Source organism: Dendrobates tinctorius, unplaced genomic scaffold (assembly GCF_039654945.1).
Source record: "Dendrobates tinctorius isolate UK_male_01 unplaced genomic scaffold, ASM3965494v1 ptg000079l, whole genome shotgun sequence".
In the NCBI taxonomy this organism is placed as follows: Eukaryota; Metazoa; Chordata; class Amphibia; order Anura; family Dendrobatidae; genus Dendrobates; species Dendrobates tinctorius.
This window is the reverse complement of record NW_027361747.1, coordinates 20,503,802-20,516,814: the sequence shown is the minus strand read 5'-3', so window position 1 is coordinate 20,516,814 and position 13,013 is coordinate 20,503,802. Positions and strand designations below refer to the sequence as shown.

Genomic DNA, 13,013 nt, shown 5'->3' with positions numbered 1-13,013 from the left:
TTAGATGTGTTACAATAAATCTGGGGCATAAATTATTTTACATATTATTAAAATAAGAAATGCTTACCTATATCCACAACGAGACTGCCTGGCTTTTGCTCCAGCAGAAACTGTCGAACCTTTGGCCATGCCTTACTCTGCACTTCATTGAAGTACGGGGCTGTGCTCTCATACACGCTGTGCACATGTTGATTCTCCAGCTGGGTGGCTTCATGGTCCATGCTGAAAAAGAGTAGTGACATTTAGTCATATTCATAATTCACACTCTTGTCACATATGTTGAATGTCTGACGTAAAAAAATGGATAATAATGCATGGATTACTATGAGTTTTCTGACAAGATTTGCCTACAATCCTTCACAATTGTTGATTGTACCTGTCTGGCATGCCGACCGGGACAACCAAAGGGCTGGAAATAGTGGGGTACCTGCACCATGCTGCCGGCTACATCTTAGCATCTGAGTCTCTGTGCAGCAGGAGCGATGACATCACCAGATCGTGTCTGCTGTGCGACAGCTCAGTCAACATGCTGCACAGAACTGAGGAGAGCATCAGGGGCTATCAGGAAACTGTGGGTCATCATACTGTGTGCGGGGGCTGTAGGAATATAATACTGTGTGTTGGGATCTACCTAGACAACCCGTTCTCAATCACTATGTTCACCCATGAAGAAATAATAACAGCTATAATCACCCCCGATGCAGGCGCCATTCCAGCGGAGTCGGCATTTTTCTCTGTGGGGCTCTCACTTCCTCTTGATGTCTGATTTGTTCAAGAGGAGTTGGCAGTGAAGCAGCTGCTAATTGGCTGCAGGTTCGCGTGACATAAAAATCTCAGACAAGCCTTGGGAGAGCCATTGATGACACCACTGGAACGGTGTCGACTCTGGAAGAGAGTAAAGCAGTTATTATTGTATAAGAAGGGATTGAGAAACAGTTGTCCGAGTAGTGGTTTGCCTTCTTGGTTTAGGACTCCACAACAGTCACGGTCTCCACATGGCCCCCTTACAAAATTAATTACCCACCCTTGCTCTACAGTATTACCTCAAAGTTGTCCCTGCTACTTTGGGACAACAATCTGAAGAAAGAACTAGAGTAAAAGATAACTGGACTTCCTAAACCCTTTAGGAACAGTTTGAAAGGATGGTGGCAAATGAGGTCCTATCACCCAACATTAATACTCTCAGGACAAACATGTATATCCAAATTTTATCTTACCATATCTAGAAGAAATCTTATCTGGAAAAGTGGAGATTGTCACAGTACCAAATGTCCAGGGGCAAATATATCTTCTTTCTGTCCTCCTATGTAATGTCTATCTACAGGTGTATAAATGGATGATAAAATCAGTTTATCTTTGAAGTTGTAAAAGCGACAGGTCTTCTTTCAGTGATCTGGAGAAACTGGTTGCAAAATACTGACTAACTGACCTTACGTGTTGATCTTCACTTTTTTGGTTTCAGCTACTGTGTCAGTAAGGCTACTAAGAACATAATGAAAACTGAAGAGACTACCCTGTACCATGCATTTTCTCATATCAGTCAATAGCCTGCAAGGTCGCGAATAGTAATTTTTTTTATTATTTATTTAAATCATTTGTCTGTTTTCATCTCTTAGTATGTCATGTATTGCTATGGAAACATTAAAGTAAAAAAACAGACAATAATACAAAACAATATACATTATGCTCCATTATTTTTTGTTCTGAAACGCTGCAGTGTTTCAGAAAAAAACATACTTTGAAAAGCCAGCTGGGAAATATAGGACTCAGATGTCTGGTCCAAGTGTTCCATTCCCATAGCTTCTTCTTAACCCACTCCCCATGACTGACAGGTCAGTCCCTACGTGTGTTGGGTATAGGGAAAAATCAGACATTTTAGGTGAGCGAGGAGCGGGGAGAAGCCACTGGCAACCGGACTGTTGAACTAGTCAGCACATAGTCCCCGTCGAGTTCTTCAAGGTATGTTTTCTCTGAAACACAGAAGATTTCCGGAGTAAACCATGCAAGGCAGCAATTGCGCAGCCTGGGAATAAATCATGCTGCCAGTAACAGGATCCCTTAAAAATTAAAATTACAGTTAATATTAGGTCATAGAAAGCAATGGGATGCCTGGCAAATGACATCAGTGGCCTAAATCTGACATCAGGAGTACATAGTTTATGTAACTGGTGGAATGAAAGGACGATTATCAGTCCCTTTTCATCACAATTGCCATTTACCTCTAAGGACACTATCTCTGGAGATGCCCGGTTGATCGGCAAAACGAGGGGTTTTCAATCTTTAAGTGTTTGATAAGATTTCATGGTGGTGGTTCTACTTCACAAATATTTTTCAAGTCTCTTTCTCACAGAGGATAACTGGGCCAAACCAGAGAAAAGGATTTCTATTTTTCATCTTACCTCTTAGGGAGGTTTATAAGTATCGTACAAGTAATAATTACCTACATGAATAGAGAGCAAAAACCTTTGGCAGATTCTCAAACACCTGGGGGGAAAGTTCTTGCAAGAAGAATTAACCCCCTGAGGACCTGGGAAACGTGTGTTTTTTCCTCCTCTTTTTCCAATAGCCATACATTTTTTATTTTTATGTCAACACAGCCTGAATTTTGCAGGACGAGATATAGTTTTGAATGTCACCATTCCTATCACCAATATACTAGAAAATGGGGGGAAAACTCCAAATGCGGTAAAATTGCAAAAACAAGCCACAATTCTACAATATTTTTGTTTTGTATTTAAAAAATGACATGGTAGCATGATTCAACAGGTCAGTAAAATTGCGGTCGTACCAAAATTGACAAGTTTTCTTATTTTAGCAGTGAAAAATAATTCTATAATTTAAAAAAAATGTTTGTGTTGCAATTTTCTGAGACCAGTAACTTTTTTATTTCCCATTGATGAAGCCGTGTGAGGGCTTGTTTTTGCACCCAGGACTGACATTTTGAATTTACGGTACATTTCTATTTTCCTTTTTAGCAAGCATTTATGTTCTGGGTTCATCCATCCTTGTCTCTTTAAATGCGGCCAATTCTTCCTTCTTTTCGGGACTGTTACTAATCAGTATGAATTTCATTTGGCAAAATCTCCCATTCTTCTTGGACATTTCTGTCCTTTAGAACATTCAGCCATTGGATGTTTAAAATCTGCCTTTCTGAAGTCCAACCTTAAAGTCTGAGTCCTCGCTGGTCTTCTTCCCCTTGTAATCCAAAATTCGAAGATGGCATAATCGCTGCCTCCTAAATTCCCAGCCTCTTTTACTTCCTCCATCATTCCCTCCCTCCAACAATGGAGAGTATTCTTCACTTGGGTGGATGTTGTAAAGGGTGTTTTCTTCACCATGGAAAGGATTCGGCAATCTTCCACCACTGTTGTCTTCCACAGTGAAAGAATGAACTGACAGAGAGGAAAGGCCGGGGAATAGCGGGGAAACAAATGGTTTAGTCGGTCAGCCGAGTTAAGGATAGATTGGAGGGGTGCCGAAGTGTTTGAGGGGAGGCCACCAAGCAGGAGGTTGCAGTAGTCGAGGCGGAAGGGGATGAGGGCATGCACTAGGGTGTTTGCAGATTCTTGATTAAGGAATGTATGGATATGGGAAATATGTTTGAGTTGGAGTCAACAGGAAGTGGAAAGGGCTTGGATATGTGATTTGAATGAGACATCAGAGTCAAGGATTACCGCGAGGTAGCAAGTGAGCAGCCATTGATTTTGATGGATAGGTCTATTGGGGAAAATTGAATGAAGTGGAGGAAAGATGATGAACTCTGTTTTTCTCTTGGTAAGTTTTAGAAATCTAGCGGACAAAAAGGATCAAACAGCCAACAGACATTGTGAAATTCGGGTTAGTAAGGACGTGATATCGAGTCCAGATAGGTAGATCAGTGTATCATCAGCATAGAGATCATACTGAAAGCTGTGGGACTCTGAGCTGTCACAGGCCGAAGGTGTTTTTGGATAGGAGATAACATGCTGATTGCTGGGTGTCTCAAAGCTGGGTGTGCACCAATCGGGAGATCAGTGAATTTTCATCCACAATAGGGAACTTTTATACCCCTTAACAAAAGGCTCAGCAAGTCGGACACCTAACTGTAGCTCCATTCTTTCTCTATGGGACTAACAAAAAAATACAATGCAGCACTTGGCTGCCCCGTACGGAATGAATGGAGCACAGGTTGGGCATCTGACTTGTTGTGCCTTTTGTAATTTGGATAAAAGTTCCCTATTGGGTATGAAAATTCCCAGCTTTCACGGCGAGAGTCCAAGAGGTCAGATCCCAGAAGTTTGTTCCCAACAAGTTATCACCTATAAGTTGGATAGGTGATAACTTGTGCTCATCAGACAACCCTTTTAACCACTTGGTAAAAACTTTCATGTCTATGTCTCTGGCAAAAAGCACCTGGCTCATGTGCTCCTTATAGAACGGCTACAGAATTCTTGCATATAAATCTCTTCTAATCCTGCACAAACACAGAAATATTGATTTCTCTTTTCCAAGCACATCTATGTTTTCGCAAGACAAACGAGTTCTTGCCCTAGGGGATATAGCGATGTTACGTGACACGACACTACAAGGATGACCTTGGGGCTCAGACACAGAGGATATTCAGAGATAGCATCTGTGAGTCAATACAGCACACTGACACTTCCTCACAGACCGGGTACAAAATACTATTTTCCCTAAATGTTCCATCTAATTCATTAATACATCAGTTTCACTGGCTGAATGAATTCATGTTCAGTCATTTATGCTTTTAGCCGATTAATTGGTTCAGTCCAAGTAAGTATTTAATTAAGTGAAAGACAACTCATTACAAGTTGGCTGAAAGGCCTGTTCCACAAGCAAAACCTCTTTTCCACAATGTAATAAGACGCCATGTGCTCTGCTGTTGCAGCTCAGTTATTACATTGTCCTTATGCGCTGCTGTAGTATTTCCTACTCTGACTTCCAGGTGGCTCCATTCTATGACTCTATGAAATGAGCACTAATTAAAAAGGCAATTGTATGTTGGGTTAAAAGAAAAAAAAAAGCTCAGGGGAGCAGTGGAAATAAGAGAAAAAAATGGCCAGTATTGACCTGGTGACAGGTTATCCTTAAAGAGAATATATTAGCTTTATTTTTGGGAAAGTGGTCATGCTCTGTGATCTGTGCAGAGGTCACTGTGCAGGAGAGGAGGTGAGCTGTGACCATCACCTGTTACGGTGGGATCCTGTGTTATCTAAATAGAAGTGATACCTTTCACTGTAATCCATCCTTTGATATTAATAAAAATGACTACCGAAAATTATTACGAGGCTCAGACAATGCAGTGAAATCTGCAAGACTTCAAGATTTTATTTAAATATATTTAATGGCATGGAATGTTAAAATAAAAAGCACCAAAAAATGTTACGATACTCATAAAAATTGGAGTTAAACAGTTTTTCATTTAACGTCATGGCTAACACCATGAATCCCACGCTCACTGTACAGAATACAGAAAAGTACAATTAGTCTTTCAGGCCACGATTTAATTACGAGCTCCGAGACGTAGGTCTTTGTGTCACTAACGAGGTGGAAAGGTTACGCGGTACAAGCTATCATGTCTTCCCTGGTGTCGTCTTCTGTGGGTAAAGCGAAAGCTTTGTTTGCACTCATTATTTCTATCTCATCCAGAACATTGCTGAGAGCTAAACAATAAATCAATGGATGGCATGAATGAGAAATGCCCAGCAACGCCTACATGTCCATCACAGGCATCTTACAGAGTTGTCTGGGGCGATCAGGAAGCACAAGAGGAGCCATGTATTTATAGCGAACATTCATGAAAGATTTATCGCCACATACTGCTCAAGTCCCATTACCGCCCATACAGATTGCCGTTCTGCTCATATTCGGAGGCTGGTAATAGACATGGTTTATCATGATTACAGATCCTGGACCTCTTTTGGTAATTTCATGGTTAAAATGATTATTAATAAATCTATAGAGATACTAATATACATTATCATTAATAGTCACTACAACAGAACAGCAATGCACGGGATGGCAGAAGCTGATGAAAATATTGTCTAGGGAACAACACGTCTCATGATCTATCGGTTAGCTCATCAATATCAGATTGGTGGGAGTACCAGGTGGTGGACCCCCACTGATCTGATATTAATGACCTATCCTCAGATAGGTCATCAATATACTGTGACCGGACAACCTCCTTAAGAATTGGTTTGGATAAAGGCACTTCAGTAAAGCAGAGGTATGGCACAGCGTGGCCAAGCATAACCCAGGAGGACCAAGAAAGGTAATGACAAGGGGACAACAACCTGTGGGCTTTAACACTTACGCCGTGTTCACACATGTCTCAGAAATGTTTCCAGATTTAGACATAAATCCACAACAAATCTGTGACCGAATCCACGTGTGTTACTTGCAGATTTCACTGTGGATTTGGCAGTGGATTTCACCCTATTCCATAACAAAGCATTGAATAAGGTGAAATCTGCTAAGTAAATCCGCACAGGAAGGAGCAGGCTACAGATTTGGTATCAGAACTGTGCTCTTAGTTTCATGCAGATTTAATTCCGCAATTTGTCAATTGGATTTTGAAGACCCCATTAACTTATAATGTAGTGGCCATATGCATGGGATAGTTGTTGGCCAAGTATCTCTCCCAAATAACAGAACACTCAAGAGGACGAGGGGAGAAAGTCGCTGTTAGACCTATTTCCATTGAAATTTTCAATTGCTGATCTTTATCTCCAGCGATATCATCTGTTGGGGAGAGTGGGGAAGCCCCCCGTACACATCACAAGGCTGGCTGGTTCTGCCAACATTCGTCTAAGGTGTAAGGCTATGTGCACACGCTGCGGAATCTGCTGTGGATTTAGCCTCTGCGGATCCGCTGCAGTTCTGCAGACAGTGTACAGTACAATGTAAGTCTATGTGACTTACAATCCGTTGTGCACATGCTGCGGATTTTCAACTGCGGAAAAGCTGCGGTTTTGAATCTATTCGGTTTGAATCGGTTTGGATTCTGCTGCGGTTTGCCATCTATTCCATTGTCCAGGTGTCAAACCGCAGGGGAAAACCGCTGGCCAATCCGCAGGGGAAACCGCAGGTCACTTTAGCTGCGGTTTTACCTGCGGATCCGCAGATACAAATCCGCGGGTGAATCCGCAGCGTGTGCACATAGCCTAAAGGCCTTTAGTGGGGCATCTGTAAGTCATCAGCATTATGGAGATCACTAGGATCGTAAGAGGAATCCGTTACTGCTGGCAACCGTCCGGGGCACCAGTGCCTGGCACACTGAAAACCATACAGTACCATAGTAACCTTTCACATCTCTATGCCCAGTCCTTTGTCCTTCTTTCGCTTCTGGTGCTTGACAAAAAGTAGTGAATACATGAGAAATGCCATATACAGCAAAGATTCCGGAGACCACCCACGCCTTTATCACCTCTATAGTGAGTGGTTTTACATCATAAAGGAAAAGATGCAATTATCGAGGAGGCTGCAGGGAACAAAACACAAGTCCAATTTCATCCCAAGGTAGAGCTACAATATGTAATTTATATCCTCCTGAGTGAACAAGACGGAGCTGACAGGAACACGACTGCAGCAATTCTTTATTATGTACCACTGTTATATCTAATAAATCTAGTGTATATTAGTGTTATTGCTTCGCTGGGCAGCTGCAGACAATCTAAAAGGGTGAATTTGTGAACACGTGGCTGTCACTGTGGACCACCCTGTTAGGCTGGGAGCCCACGTTGCTTTTTTTAAGCGTTTCCGCCTCGTTTTTCCCACAGCAGAAACGCTTAAAAAACGCTTAAACGCACCCCATGCAATCCTATGGGATTCCGCAGCTGCTGTGCCAATGCTGCGGATTTTTCCACTGCGAAATCGCATAACGGTAAAATCCGCAGCATGTCCATTATTTCTGCGGAATCGTGGCGATTCTGTCGCCATAGGATTGCACTGAAACGCTCACTTTACGCATGTGGCTATGCCCACCATGCATAAAGTGAGCGCTTCACGTGCGGATGGTACCCAGGGTCTGGAGGAGAGGAGACTGTGCGCCATGCCCTGGGTATCATATTCCTGTAAAAAATAGAACTAAAATAAAAAATCAGAATATACTCACCTTCTGATGGCCTCCGGAGCCTTCCCGCCTCTCAGCCACGCTGCCAGCATCTTCTGATCCCAGGGATGCATTGCGCAAATCACCTGAGATGACATCGCGGTCTCGCGAGAGTGACGTCATAAAGGTCCTTCGAGCAAAGCATCCCTGGGAACGGAACGTACCGGGAGCGCCGCTGAGGAGATCGTGGGCCATCAGAAGGTGAGAATAACCCTATTTTTTTTATCATTTTTTTTTACTATTGATGCAGCATAGGCAGTATTAATAGTAAAAAGTTGGTCACACTTGTCAAGCACTATGCTTGACAAGTGTGACCAACCTGTCAATCACTTTTCCAAGCGATGCTTCAAATAGCTTGGAAAGCGCTAGCATTCTGCAAGCTAAAAACGCTTGTGTTTTGCGGGAAAACGCATGCGAATTCCGCATGCGTTTTACCCGCGGCAGGGAGTTGCGGAAATGCTGCGGACATTTCCGCAGCATTTCTGCACCGTGGGCACTTAGCCTTACGGTGCCTGTACGGAAGGCTTCATGTACACTGCCATATTACGTCTCCATGTCATACGGCGCAGCACTAGGTCATAACCCATGGGAGGCACTTTGGGGACTGTCGAAGCACCAAAAGGTGGATTACTAGCTGCTTAGTACTAAGGACTCGGTGGGAGCTCATGGGTCCCCTGTGCTGCCTTCTGCATGAGGCCTCATCCAAAAACACACTCAAGCACAATCAATAATGTGTTTTGAAAGGAATAATAGCTAGCGAGATCTTCGACAGTTTTACAATGCTGAGAATTGAGAGAAGGACGCCCCTCCTGGATCTGATTACAGGATCTAAAACCAGACGATCCCAGGCTAATTTGCACATAAAAATTTTCTTTTTACAAGAAATAAATGCATTTCCAGAACATCAAGGACTGTGTTATAATTAGGACTGTGGGGTCGGCAAGCCAAACCTCCGACTCCTCAATTTCCCTGACTCCATGACTCCAACGCCACTGCCCTATATTACTAAGTTTCTGCTATTCCCTCGTACTATTGATTTATGCAAAATTCCAGACCCCAGACACATTTCCTTTAAGCACACGTGAGATGAATGACGTCTAATAACCTTTGACAGTCTTGCGGCAACTGCCATCCACATTATCTTATTCCGGAGAGGTTGCTGGCCTACCCCTTTTATCATAATCCGCTGTCTAATCCCTCTGAGTCGTGTTGTCTAGAAACACCAGGATTTCTGCATTTGCTCCTTGAATAAAGCAGAAAATATTTTTAGCCACACAGTGCTCCAGGGGAGACACAGAAATAGAACCACAAATGATTTCCCAAATGTGACGGGACTGCACTAGACATCTGCTGCCAGCGTTCTCGCTGCAACAGTCTTATGTCACTTACCAAATGCCCAAACACTCTCACTGAATCATAAAGGTTTCCTATCAATTATATGTTTCCACTAATAAATTATCTCCTCGTTTCCAGACTATTACATGATCATGTCCTGCATGGTTAACATCATCTGTGCCAGATAAATGCTGAGAAATCATTTAGCAGATGCAGGGGATTTTAGAGCCTCAGTTCATAGTAAATAAATTATCATTTTTCTACTACTAGTATAACCTTTGTGTATGTCTCTGGAGGTCGTGTGAACCCTACAATAAACTATTCCATACTTCAGAGGTCACATCTCTCAGTCCATTGACTAGGCTTTGGCTTACATACCGAAATGCTGTCATTGACCTCATAGCAAGTACATACAGCAGCTGTCACTATTCACCTTACATGCAGCAGCTGTCACTATTCACCTCACATGCAGCAGCTGTCACTATTCACCCTACCTGCAGCAGCTGTCACTATTCACCCTACGTGCAGCAGCTGTCACTATTCACCCTACCTACAGCAGCTGTCACTATTCACCCTACCTGCAGCAGCTGTCACTATTGACATTACAAGCAGCAGATGTCACTATCCACATTACACGCAGCAACTGTCACTATTCACGTTACTTGCAGCAGATGTCACTATTCACCTCACATGCAGCAGCTGTCACTATTCACCCTACCTGCAGCAGCTGTCACTATTCACCCTACGTGCAGCAGCTGTCACTATTCACCCTACCTGCAGCAGCTGTCACTATTCACCTCACATGCAGCAGCTGTCACTATTCACCCTACGTGCAGCAGCTGTCACTATTCACCCTACGTGCAGCAGCTGTCACTATTCACCCTACCTGCAGCAGCTGTCACTATTCACCCTACCTGCAGCAGCTGTCACTATTCACCCTACGTGCAGCAGCTGTCACTATTCACCCTACCTGCAGCAGCTGTCACTATTGACATTACAAGCAGCAGCTGTCACTATTCACATTACACGCAGCAACTGTCACTATTCACGTTACATGCAGCAGCTGACACTATTCACCCTACATGCAGCAGCTGTCACTATTCACCCTACCTGCAGCAGCTGTCACTATTCACCATACCGGCAGCAGCTGTCACTATTCACATTACCTGCAGCAGCTGTCACTATTCACCCTACCTGCAGCAGCTGTCACTATTCACGTTACATGCAGCAGCTGTCAATATTCACGTTACCTGCAGCAGCTTTCACTATTCACTCTACCTGTAGCTGCTGTCACTATTCATCCTACCTGCAGCAGCTGTCACTATTCACCCTACCTGCAGCAGCTGTCACTATTCACCCTACCTGCAGCAGTTGTTGCTATTCACCTTACCTGCAGCAGCTGTCACTATTCACGTTACATGCAGCAGCTGTCACTATTCACGTTACATGCAGCAGCTGTCACTATTCACCCTACATGCAGCAGCTGTCACTATTCACCTTACCTGCAGCAGCTATTACTAATCATGTTACATGCAGCAGCTGTCACTCTTCAAGTTACTTGCAGCAGCTGTCACTATTCAACTTACATGCAGCAGCTGTCACTATTCACCCTACCTGCAGCAGCTGCCACTATTCACCCTACCTGCAGCAGCTGCCACTATTCACCCTACCAGCAGCAGCTGTCACTATTCACGTTACCTGCAGCAGCTGTCACTATTCACTCTACCTGCAGCAGCTGTCACTATTCACCCTACCTGCAGCAGCTGTCACTATTCACCCTAACTGCAGTAGCTGTCGCTATTCACCTTACCTGCAGTAGCTGTCGCTATTCACCTTACCTGCAGCAGCTGTCACTATTCACGTTACATGCAGCAGCTGTCACTATTCACGTTACATGCAGCAGCTGTCACTATTCACCTTACCTGCAGCAGCTGTCACTATTCACCTTACCTGCAGCAGCTGTCACTATTCACATTACCTGCAGCAGCTGTCAGTATTCACCTTACATGCAGCAGCTGTCACTATTCACCTTACATGAGGCACCTTTCACTATTCACCCTACCTACAGTATCTGTCACTATTCACCCTACGTGCAGCAGCTGTCACTATTCACCTTACATGCAGCAGCTGTCACTATTCACCTTACCTACAGTATCTGTCACTATTCACCCTACCTTCAGTTGTCACTATTCACCCTACGTGCAGCAGCTGTCACTATTGATCCTACCTGCAGCAGCTGTCACTATTCACTTTACATGCATCAGCTGTCACTATTCACCTTACATGAGGCACCTTTCATTATTCACCCTACCTGCAGCGGCTGTCACTATTCACCCTACCTACAGTATCTGTCACTATTCACTCTACCTGCAGCAGCTGTCACTATTCACCCTACATGCATCAGCTGTCACTATTCATCCTACCTGCATCAGCTGTCACTATTAATCCTACCTGCATCAGCTGTCACTATTCATCCTACCTGCAGCAGCTGTCACTATTCACATTACCTGCAGCAGCTGTCACTATTCACATTACCTGCAGCAGCTGTCACTATTCACATTACCTGCAGCAGCTGTCACTATTCACCCTACCTGCAGCAGCTGTCACTATTCACCCTACCTGCAGCAGCTGTCACTATTGATCTTACCTGCAGCAGCTGTCACTATTCACCTTACATGCAGCTGCTGTCACTATTCACCCTACCTGTAGCAGCTGTCAGTTTTCACCTTACATGCAGCAGCTGTCACTATTCACCTTACATGCATCAGCTGTCACTATTCACCTTATATGCAGCAGCTGTCACTATTCACCCTACCTGTAGCAGCTGTCAGTATTCACCTTATATGCAGCAGCTGTCACTATTCACCCTACCTGTAGCAGCTGTCAGTATTCACCTTACATGCAGCAGCTGTCACTATTCACCTTACCTACAGTATCTGTCACTATTCACCCTACCTTCAGTTGTCACTATTCACCCTACGTGCAGCAGCTGTCACTATTGATCCTACCTGCAGCAGCTGTCACTATTCACTTTACATGCATCAGCTGTCACTATTCACCTTACATGAGGCACCTTTCATTATTCACCCTACCTGCAGCGGCTGTCACTATTCACCCTACCTACAGTATCTGTCACTATTCACTCTACCTGCAGCAGCTGTCACTATTCACCCTACATGCATCAGCTGTCACTATTCATCCTACCTGCATCAGCTGTCACTATTAATCCTACCTGCATCAGCTGTCACTATTCATCCTACCTGCAGCAGCTGTCACTATTCACATTACCTGCAGCAGCTGTCACTATTCACATTACCTGCAGCAGCTGTCACTATTCACATTACATGCAGCAGCTGTCACTATTCACCCTACCTGCAGCAGCTGTCACTATTCACCCTACCTGCAGCAGCTGTCACTATTGATCTTACCTGCAGCAGCTGTCACTATTCACCTTACATGCAGCAGCTGTCACTATTCACCCTACCTGTAGCAGCTGTCAGTTTTCACCTTACATGCAGCAGCTGTCACTATTCACCTTACATGCATCAGCTGTCACTATTCACCT

At 44.0% G+C, this 13,013-nt stretch overlaps 1 protein-coding gene across 2 annotated transcripts in view; it reads right to left on the bottom strand.

Moving 5' to 3' along the window:
• TRMT9B (tRNA methyltransferase 9B (putative)) overlaps window positions 1–13,013 on the bottom strand; it is an 81,527-nt gene that overhangs the window by 46,034 nt on the left and 22,480 nt on the right. The window contains exons 2-3 of one of the 2 annotated variants that reach the window (XM_073583591.1): window positions 694–885; window positions 68–222 (exon numbers count right to left, since the gene is read on the bottom strand). In XM_073583591.1, the coding sequence (XP_073439692.1) occupies window positions 68–222; window positions 694–728 (190 nt within the window). In that variant the 5' untranslated portion in view covers window positions 729–885. The remainder of the gene's footprint in view (window positions 1–67; window positions 223–693; window positions 886–13,013) is intronic. The other variant, XM_073583592.1, reaches the window with a different exon arrangement.